This window comes from Halyomorpha halys, unplaced genomic scaffold (assembly GCF_000696795.3).
Source record: "Halyomorpha halys isolate HHAL.00 unplaced genomic scaffold, Hhal_1.1 Scaffold65.1, whole genome shotgun sequence".
In the NCBI taxonomy this organism is placed as follows: domain Eukaryota; kingdom Metazoa; phylum Arthropoda; class Insecta; order Hemiptera; family Pentatomidae; genus Halyomorpha; species Halyomorpha halys.
In genome coordinates, this window is record NW_027109066.1 from 524,183 (window position 1) to 539,992 (window position 15,810).

Here is a 15,810-nt window from a genome sequence, read left to right on the forward strand (position 1 = left end):
TATATATTGCTATAATTCATGTTGTATGTGTAATTTCAACTATTTAGACAATAATTTATAACAAACTAATTAAATCTATATATAGCTTCAAATATAGAAATAGAGAAGCATTACCAGGCTAATAAAAACACAGGTGTTTATGTATAGAAATCTAATTTATTATTTATTTCTAACAAAAATTTATTTTTATATCCACTAAAATTTGAGAAAAGAGATATTATTCTTCAAGTTGAGTTCGCCACATGGATTCTGCAAGATAAGATAACAGGCAATTCCAATTTGTTCCTCTTCTTCCTTTGTTTCCTTTTGATTTTTAGCGTATTCGCTAAAGGATCAACAAAGTGATAAATATCTTATAATATCACTTTAGTTTTATGTTAGTATCCTACTCATTTTAAATTCTTTTTTTCTTTTCAGCTGCACTGCCCGGACGTATTCTTCTCTCAATAACTTCTATTCGAACTTCAATCAATCATTTATTGGTTTCTCGAAAAATTGTTAAGGAAGGATGGATTCTTCGTTATACTACCTTTTCGTAAATAAACTTTCTTCTATTTCCACAAAATTATTATTGTGGAATTATGCAATTCATATTTCCGTCCTTATTCCGATGCTTTTCCTACAACTTCGTTTGAAGGCATCTCCAAAATATTTTTAGAACGCGATTGCCGTTTTTTTCTCATGGACTAGGCGAAAAATTCTTTTTAATGTGTACATTACGAGGTTAATATTTAAAATGAATATATATAGTTGTCTATAACAAAACAATGAACATATGTTTTAATATTAGATAAATTATTTTAAAGTGGCGATGCTATGATTAGCAAGTACCGACAAATGGCTGCCCGACTTAGCAAGTTACTTAGCAACCTTGATAAACAGATGTATGTCAAAAACATTCGTCAGCATTATAAGATTATTTTTATGGCATGATGTCATCGCTGTGTCAATTATTTTTCATTTTAACAAATATGCTGTTTTGTACAGGTTTCAGATATAGAAACGTTGCTAAAACAGATGTTCGGATAATTGGAGGCCGCGGTATCAGTATCACTAATGCACCATTTATAGCGTCCTTCCAGAAAAGATCCGGCTTCTCCGGAGTGCACGTTTGCGGAGCGTTTATAGCCACGAAGAGATATTTGTTGACAGCTGGACACTGTGTTGCACACAGTAAGTGGGAATTCCATTACATCATTATTTATTATTAATGAAAAGTTTATTTAATTAATTTTACAACCAAATAGAAACCAAAAACAAATATCAAACCAAATTGACTAAGGAAAAAAATCTTTTTTGGGCCACATCGGACCTACAAAACTATACAATAAAAAAAAATTATCAGTTTAATTCTCTATATATTCCACTTTTTAGTGATGTTTTGGCCCGGGGTGCGGGAGCAGTGGGGTAGTGAGCGCTGGGATTGCGCATCCCACTGCTCCCAATGATCTTTATCCGTTCGGTAGGCCCTTCTGGTGCGCATCTGTCTGGGTGGCTCCTGCAGTTACCAGGCTGGTCCAGCCCTCCAGGTCTCAGTCTGGGTCAGCTTCATCTTCTTCTGATGGCTCGCCGATGTTGGGCGGTCAAGTCCTTCCCATTGTGAAATGTGTTGGGCCCACCACCTCCTTCTACCTGTAAATGAACTCCCTGAAGAAGGGATAATTCTCTTCTTCCATCAACCAGGGAAAGTCCGACTCGGCGAGGGCGAAAATCCCGGTCTTTCTCAACAGCCTGGCTCGGTGTCTTTCCATGGCGGAGCAATCCATTATTACGTGTTCTGCTGTTTCAGGAACTCCGCACGTGGGGCACCGGGGGTCGATGTTCTTCCTAGATCGAAGAATCCTAGCTCTGCAGCTTTCCCCGAAACCCCCCGTGTCATGTTAGGATCTGTGAGACCCTGGGATAGTCTGGGATGACCCATTTAACCTTCAGTCTGGAAGGAACGGTAGGGAAGAATTTTTTCAAAGTAGCGCCCTCCTGGCTTGCTACCCACCGTCCATTCCACTTCTGTATTGAGACCTCCCGCAGTATTTTCTTCCACAAGTTTGGAGTCTCTCCGATCCTCTCTCGGAGCTCATCCGGTAGCGCTCCTAGTCCCTGCCTATTTACATTATATTTAAGGACATCCTCCCTGAGGATGAGGTCCAGGGGTATCGCTCCGGCCAGCTCCTGCACCGCCTCATGTGACACCGTTCGGTATGTCTTCGTGACCCTCACCAGAGCCAATCTCTGTATGGTGGCCAGTCTTCTCTTCTGTGTCTGCGTGAGATTTCGGCTCCAGGCAGGGGATGCGTACCTCAGAATACCCAAGATCACACCTTTATATATGGTCATCGTTGCAGGGTACCTGAGGCCCCAAAAAGCACCCCCTATCCTACTTAAGTGGCATCGAATCTTCTTCTTATCTTCACACCAAGATATGCCACCTCCTCACCCGGCCTAACCCTCTCTCCTTGGATATCCAGGGTGATAGGATGAGCCCTGTCCGTGGAGCCGCTTATGAGTATGGCCCGAGTCTTGGCTGCTGCCATACTCAACTTCCTCCTCACGCACCACTCTCCTACGAGACTGGCACATCTCTCCGCTTCTGTCTTTAGTCTGGATCTACTGTTCTTGGCCACGATGACTGCCAGGTCGTCGACATAGGCCGTGGCAAGGAACCCCTTGTCCTCCAGTTCCCCCAGCAACGCATCAAATACCAGCTTCCACAGATGTCCTAGGACCGAACCCTGGGGACATCCTCTTTCGATTTTTCTCTCCACCTCGTAGTAGTTACCCCTGATCCTGACACTCCTGTTATTGAGGTAACTACCTACGAGGGAATATAGATTACTGGGGGTGTCGAGCTCTTGCAACCGCTGGAGTACACGGGGCCACCAAACGCTGTCGAAGGCGGAAGAGATGTCAAACATGATCAATAAGACATATTTCTCCACCCTCTCCTCCACCTCCCTACGTACTCTCAGCAGCGCATCCGTAGTTCCCCTGCCACGGGTCGAGCCAAACTGCCGTGGATGACTTGCAGCACTTAGGACTGGTCTAAGGCTGTGTACGATCATGTGCTCCAAGACCTTACTAGCTACTGGGAGGAGGCATATACGTCGATAGGATTTAGGCGTTACCTTATCCTTACCACCTCCCTTGTAGAGCAATCTCAAGTCTGCGATCCTCCACTTGTTTGGAAAGTACCCCTTATCCAGACACTCATTGAATATATCCAATAGCTCTTCCTCGATATAAGGGCCACTGTTCTTGAGGATTGCAGCAACTATGCTATCTAATCTAGTCCTGGAGCCCTCCCGATCCTTTGTCTGTCCACGGCAAGACGAAGGTCCCACATATCCCATGGTGGGCATAGGTCGGTACCCGGTGGGTATACCGTGGTGCGTCTAACCATTCCATCATCTGCACTGTCCTGGGACGGATCATCCCTAGGGTATGTATAGTCTATATACATCTTGGCAGCCTCCTCCAAGGTGGCTGCCTGGGCACCTCTCACTCTAATAGCCGCCGTCACTTGTAACGGCTTAACCTTTCCCCGTTCCACCCTGTACGGGATACCCCAGGGATTCTTTTCTGATTCCTCTACAATGAATTGGTCCCAGGACTTCTTCTGGCAACGCACTCCGTTTCGGTATACCCTATACCTATGCTTGGATTCTTCTCGAAGTGCAGGCCTCCTCTCGTCGTTTCTGCACTCCTGGTACCTACGCCTGGCCCTGTAGTATTGTTTTTTTAACTGCGTCAGAGCCGGCGTCTACCATGGAACCGGACGTACTCTCGCCCTCCGGCGTTGGAGGGTTCTCTGTACCATACACCAATCATTAAAATATATTTACATATACACAATTTGTTTGGGAAAGAATTTGTTATAATTGATTTTTAATTGTTCTTATTCCCATCTGTTATATTACTATGGTATTTTTTTTTCTAGTAGTTTTTGTATCTAAAATATCATCCACAGCGTTGCTAAGCATAGTGTATTAAAGATGAGCTTACCAGTAGGAGAGGGACCTCGTGCAGCCCCCACCCTAGCTCCTTCTCGCCTACGGTTTGTCCAAGATGCAGTTCTGAACTTGGTAACGCCAAAGTGTAACCAAGTTCCGTACTGGTAAACGGAAGGTAACTCGTTTCCATAGGTTATCCTTTATCTTTGACAGGGACTGTTTCTTATTGATTCTTGTTTTACTTTGTAGCAAAATACATTAACAACTCTGTTTTGAATTGCTATTTAAGAAGGCAGTATCATCCAGAAAGTCATTTTTGAGTTTTGATTATCACTGTGTTCAGAAAAAAAACTACCTCTTTTAAAGTTTATTGCTTTACATAATGTTCCAATTAAATTAATTTTTGAATTCTCCTTCATTTTTTTTTTTTTTTATCATTTCTATGAAAATTAATCACTAGTTTGCGAATGGCTTCTTTATCAAAACTGTCACCGTTAACTTTCATTTTATTTTTGTGCCATTTTTTGGCTGGAGTATCAAAGGAAGGTTTATTACCCCTCTCTACAGCTCACCCCCTTTTATAATTAGGTGTAGATAGTTGACCGTAGATTAATGATTGGAGAAGTTTGTCGGGGAGTGCGGTCAGCAAAGAACAACATAAATAAACAAAACCATATTTATTTATTTTATGCTGACATTTCGACCTGAGTTTCAGGTCTTCAGCAGGGCTATAGAACAAAAGAGATAACAACAACATTTAGAGAAACATACAATTGAAAAGGAATAGTATATAAAGATATGTATAATATAAGATATCTTCTTACCTACATGATATTATATTTCATCTGTCACTGTTTTTAATCTACTACCATCTAATTCCATGATTATCAATCAATTAAAATTTTTTACTATTCAATTACCAGTTATTAATTTTTTATCATTTATGACTTAATTCAATATTTTGTATAATTCTAAATTTGTTTGTATACCATTCCTTTTCAATTGTATGTTTCTCTAAATGTTGTAGCTATCTCTTTTGTTCTATAGCCCTGATGGAGACCTGAAACCCAGGTCGAAACGTCGGCATAAAATAAATAAATATGGTTTTGTTTATTTATGTTGTTCTTTGCTGACCGCACCCCCCGACAAACTTCTCCAATCACTCTTTTATAATGTTTCTTTACTTGGAAACTCTTTTGATAATAGCGGAAACATACATTAGACCACTCTCAGCCTCTGTTTTCATGAATTTAAATACGTTTTTGTTTTGAGAGTGGGTAGTTTTCCCTCTAACCAGTTTACTTGACTTGGTTAACTTAACTTAAGTTAACCCTCTCCCTTCTCCCACAGGCAAACTCATCTTAGATGAACTATACAGTGTAAACTCAGTAATCCGAACTAATTGCTGCATGGGGGTGTTCGGATAACAGAAAGTATTGGACAAAAATTCAACAATATAAATGTACATAACTATTTTTATTTATTTCTTCTTTTTTTTTTTACATATTTTAGTGGAAATTTGAATTTGAAGTTTTACAAAATCAATATTTTTTTTATATTTTAAATATTATATTATTTATGATATCGAATATTATTTTTTGCAGCCACGGTATATCATTCTGTGTTACTCACTTGACACTGTTTCTTCATACATTATTCCTTAACTTGTCTTTCACCTTCTTCGTTATTTGAATATTGTCACTACAATATGTTGCTTATAGCTCGGGAAAAATGTCCACTTTCCACATATCCAATTTTATTTTAAAACAAACCGTTATAGCTATGGGAAAAATGAAAATAAAGGTTCTCTCTTTTGGGAAATTAACTGAAAAGTGGTAATTTTCCTAAAAGAGGGAACCTTTAAATTTATTGTTATTAAAGGTAGTGGAAATAACAGCAGCCGATTCTTCCTACCAAAAACAAAAATCGCCACTTTGCCTGCTCATGGAGAATCGGTATGACTATAACTCTATGATTGGATTGTGTATGTTGTCAAATATCTGAAACAATGATTGGGTGTTGTTTCCAAGTACCTACAACAAGGATTGAATGTTGTTGTGAAATACCTAAAACAATCATTGGATGTTGTTGTCAGGTACCTAAAACGATGATTAGATGTTGTCAAGTACCTAAAACAATGACCGGATGTTGTCAAGTACCAAAAACAATGATTGGATGTTGTTGTCAAGTATCTAAAAAAATTATTTGATATTGTTGTCAAGTACCAAAAACAATGATTAGAAGTTGTAAAGTACCTAAAACAATGATTGGATGTTGTCGAGTACCAAAAACAATGATTAGATGTTGTTGTCAAGTACTAAAAACAATGATTAGATGTTGTAACGTACCTAAAACAATGATTTAATGTTGTTGTCAAGTACTAAAAACAATGATTAGATGTTGTCAAGTATCTAAAACAATGTTTGATCTTGTTAAGTACCTAAAACAATGATTAGTAGTTAAAACTATGTCCATCACAGGCCTCAAAAATAACTCTACAGTCCTTCTAGTTTTCAAATTTCAAATGATTCCCTCCGGATCCCAAAAGGTGCCTATGTCCTGAAATTCAAAATCTCTGGCTGCCGAGTTAATCACAAAAACTGTCGAATACATACAATTGTTTTTACTCATCACAAAATATCTAAATCATGTTGCTAGGAATTTAAAACACACCTAAATGTCAGTTAGTACATAAATTGATCCAATCATCTACAAATTGTAAATAATTTAGCATTACTGTTGTCCTAGCCCTTATACTAAGCCCAAATTGAGCTGGGTTCTACGGATAGTTAATATAGGGGTTAAATATTGTGTTAGTAAATAATAAAAAAAAAATAGATATAGAAAATTTATATCTTCCTGTAAATGGATGAGACAATAAAAAATAAAATAAGAGGTGAAAGAAAGAAGGGAAAAAAAAGGAAAATGAGAACATGCAATATAATATAGTTGATAAAAAAAAAATTAACATAAAGATTAATAATATAGAAGATAGAAGGAAGTAAAAAAAGGTAGAAAACTACAGAAAAATGACAAATGATAAAAACGGAAAAAAACAAAAAACATGAAAACTTCTTTGAAAGATAAAAAAAATACATTGAGACAATAAAAGGATTATGTAACAAGAAAGTAAATTAAAATTAAAAAATGATACTAGTTGTTAATAGATTTCTTCAAACAAAATTAAACTACAGAGCTTTGGATAAAAAAAAACATTAATAAATAATACTGGTAGATATTATTACAATATTATACAAGTAAATTAAATATTAGTATGTAAGTTAATCATTACTGCTATTATATTTTGGGCTATAGGAACAGAATGATATGAATGAAGAAAATATGAGATACTTGCATAGGTGAATATGTTCAGACATGAAAGAGATAGAAGTTAGGCAGGTGAACTTGATGAAGATGATAAAGATGATGTTGATAGAGGTGAAATAAACTTAAGATTGTGAAATAAACTTAGGTTGACAAACTGAAGTTAGGTGAAGAGAAAAAGACACTTTAATAGGTACCTTACAGTCACTGTTATGTCTAATCCAAAGAGGTTGCCATTGCAGTAGGTTGGAATTACCCCTGCTAGAAATAACTTGTTTTTAAGATTGTATACTATTGTAGATATTACAATACATTTGCCATAAATTCATTGTACATGATTTAAGGTTGTAACGAGTAAAATTAATGGTACAATAAAGGTAAATAAAGAGAGGAAATTGAGATTGTAATTTAATTAATATAAAATTATGAAATTAAGGTAATGAATCAAAATTGGCCTGAACAATTACAATATAAATGGAAGAAAACTACTTATTGTTATCAAACGTTTCAACCCACTTTGCAGGGGTTTGTCAGGGCTGTCTGGTTGTAGTACAAAGGACAACTGCAGTTGGTGCAGTGGGTTGCGACAGCAACTAAACAGTCAAAAATAGCTTACCGGATGCCAGGCATACGAAAGGAATAAACCCGCCTTCCGGCGTTACTCCCCTGGGAGCGTATCACCGCTTTTATACTCCTCCCTCTTTACCGCAAATCTTTTATAATCCACCTTCCTTAAGCTTTTACTCCGTTCGTAAGGACCTATAGCTGTCACCTATAAGACGTACTACCCCCTTCTCGACTATAGGCTAGTTCCCTACAGAGTGAAGTAAGTTACCATTGTAACATGTATACGCATCCACACAACCACCTCCACATACCAATTAATACATAAAAATTATGTACATTAAATTTTTTTAACGTAATTGTAGACCATATTTAAAACATATATTATCGAGCAGCGTCTATCTTCAGCAACATCTTTTAGAGCTCCTTCTTCTATGCTATGGACATCGATTGTATCGATTATTAATAGAAACAATTTGAATTTCAGGTGACAAGAGAAAAGATACTGGCTATAAAGTTGTGAGTAGCAATGATTATGTAGTCAGACACGGAAGCAGTTATGCCGAACGAGGATATTTCAGAGCGATAAAAAAATTGTTCGTACACCCAGATTTCAATCCTTCATCATTATTAAACGACTTTGGGGCTATTGCCCTAGCAGAAGATTTTGTATTCGACCAAAAAACTCAACCCGGGAAACTGCCCGATGGAAATATCACAGAAAGTTCAGCCGAACTGGAGAAAATATCAGAAACAAGAACAGTATGCAATGCTTACGGGTGGGGTATCAGTACCGCCAGATCTTACAATACCTTGCAGGTCGTCGGCTTACATTTGACTAACGCAGATACTTGTCAGAGGATACTCTCACAGAAATCTTGTAAGATACTCATGAATGTAACATAAATATTGTCCAATAATACATTATTGTTTACATTGGTAAGCTATTGTTAAGGTAATTACCAATATTACTTATGTTTATATCAATCATAAATTTTTTCCTCTCTTTGGTATCTGAGTAAGAGTCTCTTGGACATATATTGAACGGATCTATGATGATTGTGCACACGCAGGCAGGGTCTGGTAAACACATCATACGAACGACTAATGGTGACTAGCCAGCTCATTTATTGTTGAACCATTACTAGGTTACGCCAAAAAAATAACCCCCACTGACCGTTATTCTTACATTTAAATATTACAATACCACATACAATTGCATAATCTGCTTCTTCTAAAAATAAGATAAACTTCTAAAGAAAACAAAATAAATAAAAATGAATGTAATTAAATTAAATACTACGACTATTAACAAATGCATCATCCAAGCTGGAGTTCTTCTATGACACGTAGGTGGAACAGTAGTTGTAATTTACTAGCTCCTTAGGATCTAAAATAGGATCTATCCCTGCTGGATGTGATAGAGGTTATGATTTCCTGTATCCTAGAGAATAGTTTTGATTCTTGACTTATCTTTCCTAAGAGACCACCTCCACAAGTTAACTAATAAAGGAATGTTGTTGCAGTGGGAAAATTACACGAAGAAATCCAGTTGTGTACTTTGGAAGAATGGGAAAAGAAGGATGCCTGCCAGGGTGACTCCGGAGGACCACTAGTCTGCAATGGTGTGATCTGGGGCCTCGTATCCTGGGGCGCAGGATGTGCTAGGCCTGGAAACCCGGCGGTTTTCGCGAGAGTGGATGTAGCCAGGAGATGGTTAGAAGAAGATGTATACAACAGGTCTCTTGATCGCTCGACACAACATGACTTTACTATATATTCTCCAAAAAATATTACTATTTTAATATTAAACGTTTGTTTTATCATATTTATAACTGATTACTTGTCAAAATGAAATAAAACAGTGTCTGATAATCAACATAATACGATGATAGATTTTTAATATTTTTGCACTTATTTTACTATTATTGAAGTCCAGATATAACCAAGAATGTCACAACAATAGCTCAGCAAATATTATACTATATCAAGATTACACTAATTCTATTTATTCATGAGATAGCTACAAAAAAAAAGTTATATTGTGTTGAGCACTAAACTAATGAATTATCTTTTATTTTTTCTCATGCTCATCTTACCTTTTACTTTCGGCCATGATTGAGGAAGACCTTACTCAAATATTACGAATGAGATCTCAAGGTGCTGCCATCTATTGGAAAACACATGAAGCAGTAGGCCCTCTGTATCTTAGGAGTCAGAACAGGTACAATGGGGATTGAACACAAGGTACCCGGGACAACATCATTTTGCCCATAGTCAACTATGACTGTAGTCAGCTATCATTCATTATATTATGTAACCCAATAATAAAAATTAAATATTAACCTAACTAATTCGGATTGTAAACACTTTTTATTAAACCAGCTATAATCAATCGTCATAAATCATTCATGAATAGAGGCTTATCTCACTATTTCACCATGCTTCAGTTATTTTTAATCGATTATATGCAGTCCACTCCAGAACCAGCTTTATAATCATCAATCACTGTATATTTTGGTTTACCCCGGGCTGTGGTGATTAAACTATTAAGGGATTAATATTAAAGTCCCATTCAAATCTTTCAATCGATCCAATTCAACCATCCAAAGTCCTCCGATACATCACTCACAGCACCTTTTCATAACAAACAAATTATTACACAAAGACCTGGACATACCATTTGTAACTGACATAATAAAAATAAAAAAAACAGTAAAAACTTTTCATGATTCACTCGCTGGACACTCCAACCTGCTGTTAAAATTACACTCCCACAAAATCCGACGAGAAGACTGAAAGGCCTCCGGAGCAGGGATCTGCTACTTAAGGTTGATGTACTACGTCAGGAGTGTCTTCATTGAAAAGCTGTGTACATCGGGACCTGTCCGTTTCTTACTACAGGTACCCGAGTGTATATTGAATCGTTAAATTAAAACCAGTGTGGAAAAGGGAGGCTGAAAATTGTGAGACTTTTCCGGCTATTAATGAACGTGCTTATATTTCTTTTAAGACCAAATAAAATCCCTGAAGGGACGAATCGTATTAGTGTGTTAGTGAAAAAGATTATTTGAATTATATCGATTATTGCTTAGAGAAGTTTGTCGGGGGGTGCGGTCAGCAAAGAACAACATAAATAAACAACAAAACCATATTTATTTATTTTATGCCGACGGTATAGGTATAGGTAAACCTGAAACTCAGGTCGAAACGTCGGCATAAAATAAATAAATATGGTTTTGTTTATTTATGTTGTTCTTTGCTGACCGCACCCCCCGACAAACTTCTCCAAGCATTAATCTACGGTCAATTATCTACACCTCATTATTTCGATTATTGCTATGATAACAGAAATTTGGGTAGTCTCATATATTAAGAAATAGTGATCCCTTATTTGGTGAATGGGTTGGGGGAGAAGGGGGAGTACTGAATCTTCGCCTGGGTTCACGTAACAGGTTGCTTCTCCCTCAGAGGCTGGCCAGCGTGTCCTCGACTCTGGCGTGATGGTAGGGGCAGGTCAGGTCCTAGCTTACATGGTGCATAGCCTGGGGCACCATCGCAGTCGCGGCGTCTTCGGGACCTTCCGGCAAGAATTCAGAAAATGAGACCTCCGACCCCGACTTTACACAAATTCAAATAAGAACCGGAAAAATCGGACAAAAGCTTATCAGTAATTATTCTCTTATTTTCAACTTCGATGACTTTGATTATTCACTGAGATCTTGTGATACATTTATAACTATTTGAACTCAAAACACTGAAATCATGTCCGTTAAACCTGTGCGTCTGTGTTTTTTTGGGCTCTGTTTTGAGCGAACTTGAAAAGCCGACCGATTTTGGAATTCGATGTTTCAAGTACTCAGTAATATTCTGTAAATATATTCAAACAACTTGAGCTCAAAATATTGAAATTATATTTCGTAAGCTTCTTAAAAGATAAAGTTCTCCTAATGGCAGCTAAGCAGATAAAGTCAGCACATATAACCGTTCGGTAACCTACCACTGCTACCTAGCTTTATCTTATTCGTTTGGCTTATGACTTTTTTATTTCACCTACCAGGTCAATATGATAGAGTCAAAATCAAATTTCTTTCATCATTCTGGATGTTTGAAGGGTGTATTTTAGTAATAATAATGACTCGTGCCCCTGTATATACCACATACAATAACATCGACTCGATAAGTTTGATCAAGCAAGATAGACTTTATGTCGACATGCTATAGGGATGGAATCATAGACAGCCAATTCCAATAAATTATGATGATTCGTCGATGCTGATTATGAGCTTAGGTAAATCTTAACTATGGCTTTTATATAAACTGGACATTTAATGCTTGAGGAACCTATTTTCAATGACAAAGTTTATTGTTAAAGCTAAGAAATTTTATGTATATGTTGAGATATATCTATTAGTTTATGACATACGGCAATTCAATATTAAATATTAACCTTAAATAACTTTTAATTTACAGTTACAATAAATAAACACAAGTATGTAACTCCATAGTAATATTTGTGAAAATAAATGACCTTTATAAAATTAAGTATGTAGTGTTATATATCCAATTAACACTTTAAAAGACACTGCTCGCAGTTGATAATGACCCTTTTATTGCAGCACAAACTCTCCATCTCATATCACAGCCCTTAAAAAATAGTGTCGTAATTGGAGTATCAAAATAAATCTCAAAAATTCCATCGAATCATCTTTACTCTTCGTCGTAAATCTGCCAACTGTAGGGCAGTATACTTTAATAATGTTTCTCTTACCCCCTGTCGAAAAGATTCGCTACCTTGGACTACATTTTAACAAACGACTAACGTGGAAACCTCACACAAGACTAAAAAGACAAACAAACGCAAGTGGATTTCGATTATTATAGTACTTACTAAACAAACGGTCTAAACTTCCAATTCATTACAAAATACTGATCTACATGACTCTAATATGGCCAATCTGGACATACGGGGTTGAGCTTTGGGGCTCCACTAAACCTTCAAATTGCTCTCGTATCCAATCCAAAATCCTTCGTAAAATCCTCAAAGCTCCTTACTTTATCACAAATAAAATCATACATATTCTTATATTTAAAGTTATACGGTCAACTATATATATATTATTATATATACCTATATATATACTATTATATATAACTATATTAAAAATACATACTTTTTATTCAAATGGACGAGATAGAATAGTGGTGGTACGCATGCGTATGAGGTAAAAATTGTTTATCTTCCCGCCAAGATGCAGAGCTTCAGTTCGTTTCACTTTGGAGCACGACCTGTCTTCTCTAGCCATGTATTGTTTTCATTTGTTCAGTAAAATGTAAATAATTTAACAATGTTATATTTAAACATATAAATAGTATTATAATTGGAAATATGTTGATTTAATAAATAAAGTTTACCAAAAAGAATATACAGAATCACAAAAAAGTTAGTTCTTATTGGCGATGCCTCTCACCGACCTTTGTATTCTTAGAAGAATCAATAGCCCAGAGATAGTTCTGACACAGTACTAAGTCAATATAAGATCAATGTTCAGTTGTGCCATCACCTAACAAACATTTCCAATAGTACAGTACCCGGAGGCCCGTATTTAAGTAGAGTTCTTACAGAACAGACATATCAAACCTCGGATAAGTATATCACTGGATACCTTCAAGTACCAACGGTAGGATAGCACCCCGGAGAACGAAGTTACTTTCCTGTAAGACTCAGCAGCTGGCTACCATCTGGGCTTACATATCCTCTCGTATCTACAGGAATAGTACCCTGAAGAACGAGGTTACCATCCGGCTGGCACCCGTAAATCTCAACCAAAGTACTCACCTTCTAAACAACTGCCTTACCTAATTTGAACACGTGTCGTGGAGGCCTTCTTGTCAAAAGTACCTATTATTATCTACTGGAGGCAGGTCTTACTCAATCACCTCAACACCATTTTCTCATCGACCACGCAATAAATCTATTTTAATGTTTACATTACGAGATTATTTTTTAAAATGAATATCAATATTTGTCAATAACATAAGTGTGTATATATGTTTTAATATTAGAAGTGGCAATATTATAATTAACAAGAACCGATATGGCAAAAAAGCTGCCAGACTTGGCAAGTTACTTAGCAACCTTGATAAATCATTCGTCAGCATTATAAGATAATTTTTATGACATGATGTTATCTCTGTATCAGTTATTTTTCATTTTAACAAATATACTGTTTTGTACAGCTTTAAGCGATACAAATGTTAGTGGACCAGTTCTTCGAATAGTTGGCGGCCACGAAATAAGTATCACTGATGCACCATTTATAGCGTCCTTACAGAGAAAATCAGGTTTCACCGTAGTGCACATTTGCGGAGCGATTATAGTCACGAAAAGATATTTGTTGACAGCTGGACACTGTATTACATTCAGTAAGTGGACATTCCATTATGTCATTATTTATTATTGTCAAAAAGTTTATTTGAATTTAAAAAAAAAAAAATAGAGTCTGTTTAATATCAAATCAAAATGACTAAGGAAAAAATCTTTATGGCCACATCAAACCGACAAAACTATACAATAACAAAAATTTATCAGTTTAATACTGTGTATATTCCACTTTTTGTAACGGTTAGGCCCTTTCAATAGGCCATTTTTCTCTTTATCACACTCACATTATTAAAATATATTTGCATATACAACTCCTCGTATAATTTTTTACTATTTATTTTAAATTGTTTTTATTCCCAGTTGTTTTATTGCTAAGGTCATTTTTTATCTCGTGGTTTTTATATCTAACCAAAATTATCATTCGCTAGCTTTTTATGTGTGACTAGTAGAACAGACACTGATCCCCTATTTGAGGATATATAGAAATTAAATGAAGTTTCATATAAAATTAATTATTTACGTCTACATTATTATTTTGGTTGGGAAAGATAAATTGCTTCTTAATGTACAATGTGTTTAGTGTTTTCGATGGCAATATATAAAAAGATTTTCAGACATTTCAAGTTGAGCCAGTTCTCAAGTATCAAACAGACCAAAGGCATGATAGAGATATTACCATATACTGCATGTGCTACTGAAAAAACACTTGACATGGCAACGATAAAACTGATAAGAAGAGATTGCAGTTGCCATAGTAACCATAGCATTAAATATAAAAACGAAACCTAAATTCGCTGTATTATCGTTAATACTGGTCCGATATTTTTATTTTATTTTCTTCTTCTAAATTATTTGTATATATATTTGGCATAAATATATAAAGCATAAAATATCAATATTATTTTATAAGAACCCCACTGTGTATAAGTACGATATTGAAACAATTTGGACAGATGACCTATCGAGGTACGGTTAAAGATATTTTAGGAGTGAAACATTCAGTGGAAAAATATGTGAAAATTTATATAAAAATGAACAATGAATTTAATTTTATTTTTAGCCACACCTTGATTCACTATCAGTACATATTATACTCTTACACTGGCCCATAAATTTAGTTATATATTTTTTAGAGAGTTTATTGGATAATAGAAGTTGTAGTAAAATTCAGTCAGCCTTTCTCGAGAAATTGGTGCTTCTTTCTTCGTTCTATTAAACTCATTCTAGATTATAGATTCTAGTTTAGTGTTTCTCTCTTGTTCAACAACCCTATAAATTGTTTATGGGTTCATTATATAATAAGGAGCATCAATGATTTTACGTAGGATTTTGGATTGCAAGGATTGGATGCGGGAGGAATTTGATGGAGCCCCAGAGCTCGATTCCATATGGATTCCAAGTAAGTCTCTTGTCAAGATGGAGTCCTAAGTATCGAATCTGTACAACAGGCGTTAGTGGAGTATTTAGAAAGGATACTGTAGGACAGGAGGGTTGAGGTTTGCGACGAGAGTAAAGGTGATCTGGTGGGATTTGTCAGGATTTATTTTGATTCTCCAGTTTTGACACCATTCTTCAATAGATGTTATGTGT

The 15,810-nt window shown here is 36.1% G+C and overlaps 3 protein-coding genes across 5 annotated transcripts in view; 2 read left to right on the forward strand and 1 right to left on the reverse strand.

Moving 5' to 3' along the window:
- Positions 1-7,473, reverse strand: part of LOC106692652 (trypsin-4) — a 49,443-nt gene extending 41,970 nt beyond the window's left edge. Inside the window, exon 1 of the mRNA XM_067047281.1 lies at positions 7,303-7,473. Coding sequence (XP_066903382.1) covers positions 7,303-7,324 — 22 coding nt within the window. The 5' untranslated portion in view covers positions 7,325-7,473. The remainder of the gene's footprint in view (positions 1-7,302) is intronic.
- The window catches only part of LOC106692647 (trypsin-3), a 17,031-nt gene extending 7,327 nt beyond the window's left edge, over positions 1-9,704 (forward strand). The window contains exons 2-4 of the mRNA XM_014438702.3: positions 988-1,173; positions 8,323-8,715; positions 9,362-9,704. Of these exons, the coding sequence (XP_014294188.3) occupies positions 988-1,173; positions 8,323-8,715; positions 9,362-9,690 (908 nt within the window). The 3' untranslated portion in view covers positions 9,691-9,704. The remainder of the gene's footprint in view (positions 1-987; positions 1,174-8,322; positions 8,716-9,361) is intronic.
- A 2,178-nt stretch (positions 9,705-11,882) lies between these two features.
- The window catches only part of LOC106692649 (trypsin 3A1), a 7,723-nt gene continuing 3,795 nt past the window's right edge, over positions 11,883-15,810 (forward strand). The window contains exons 1-2 of one of the 3 annotated variants that reach the window (XM_014438708.3): positions 11,883-12,126; positions 14,076-14,261. In XM_014438708.3, coding sequence (XP_014294194.1) covers positions 12,108-12,126; positions 14,076-14,261 — 205 coding nt within the window. In that variant the 5' untranslated portion in view covers positions 11,883-12,107. Of the gene's footprint in view, positions 12,127-13,979; positions 14,262-15,810 lie in introns of those variants that run through there. The other 2 variants (XM_067047279.1, XM_014438707.3) reach the window with 2 other exon arrangements.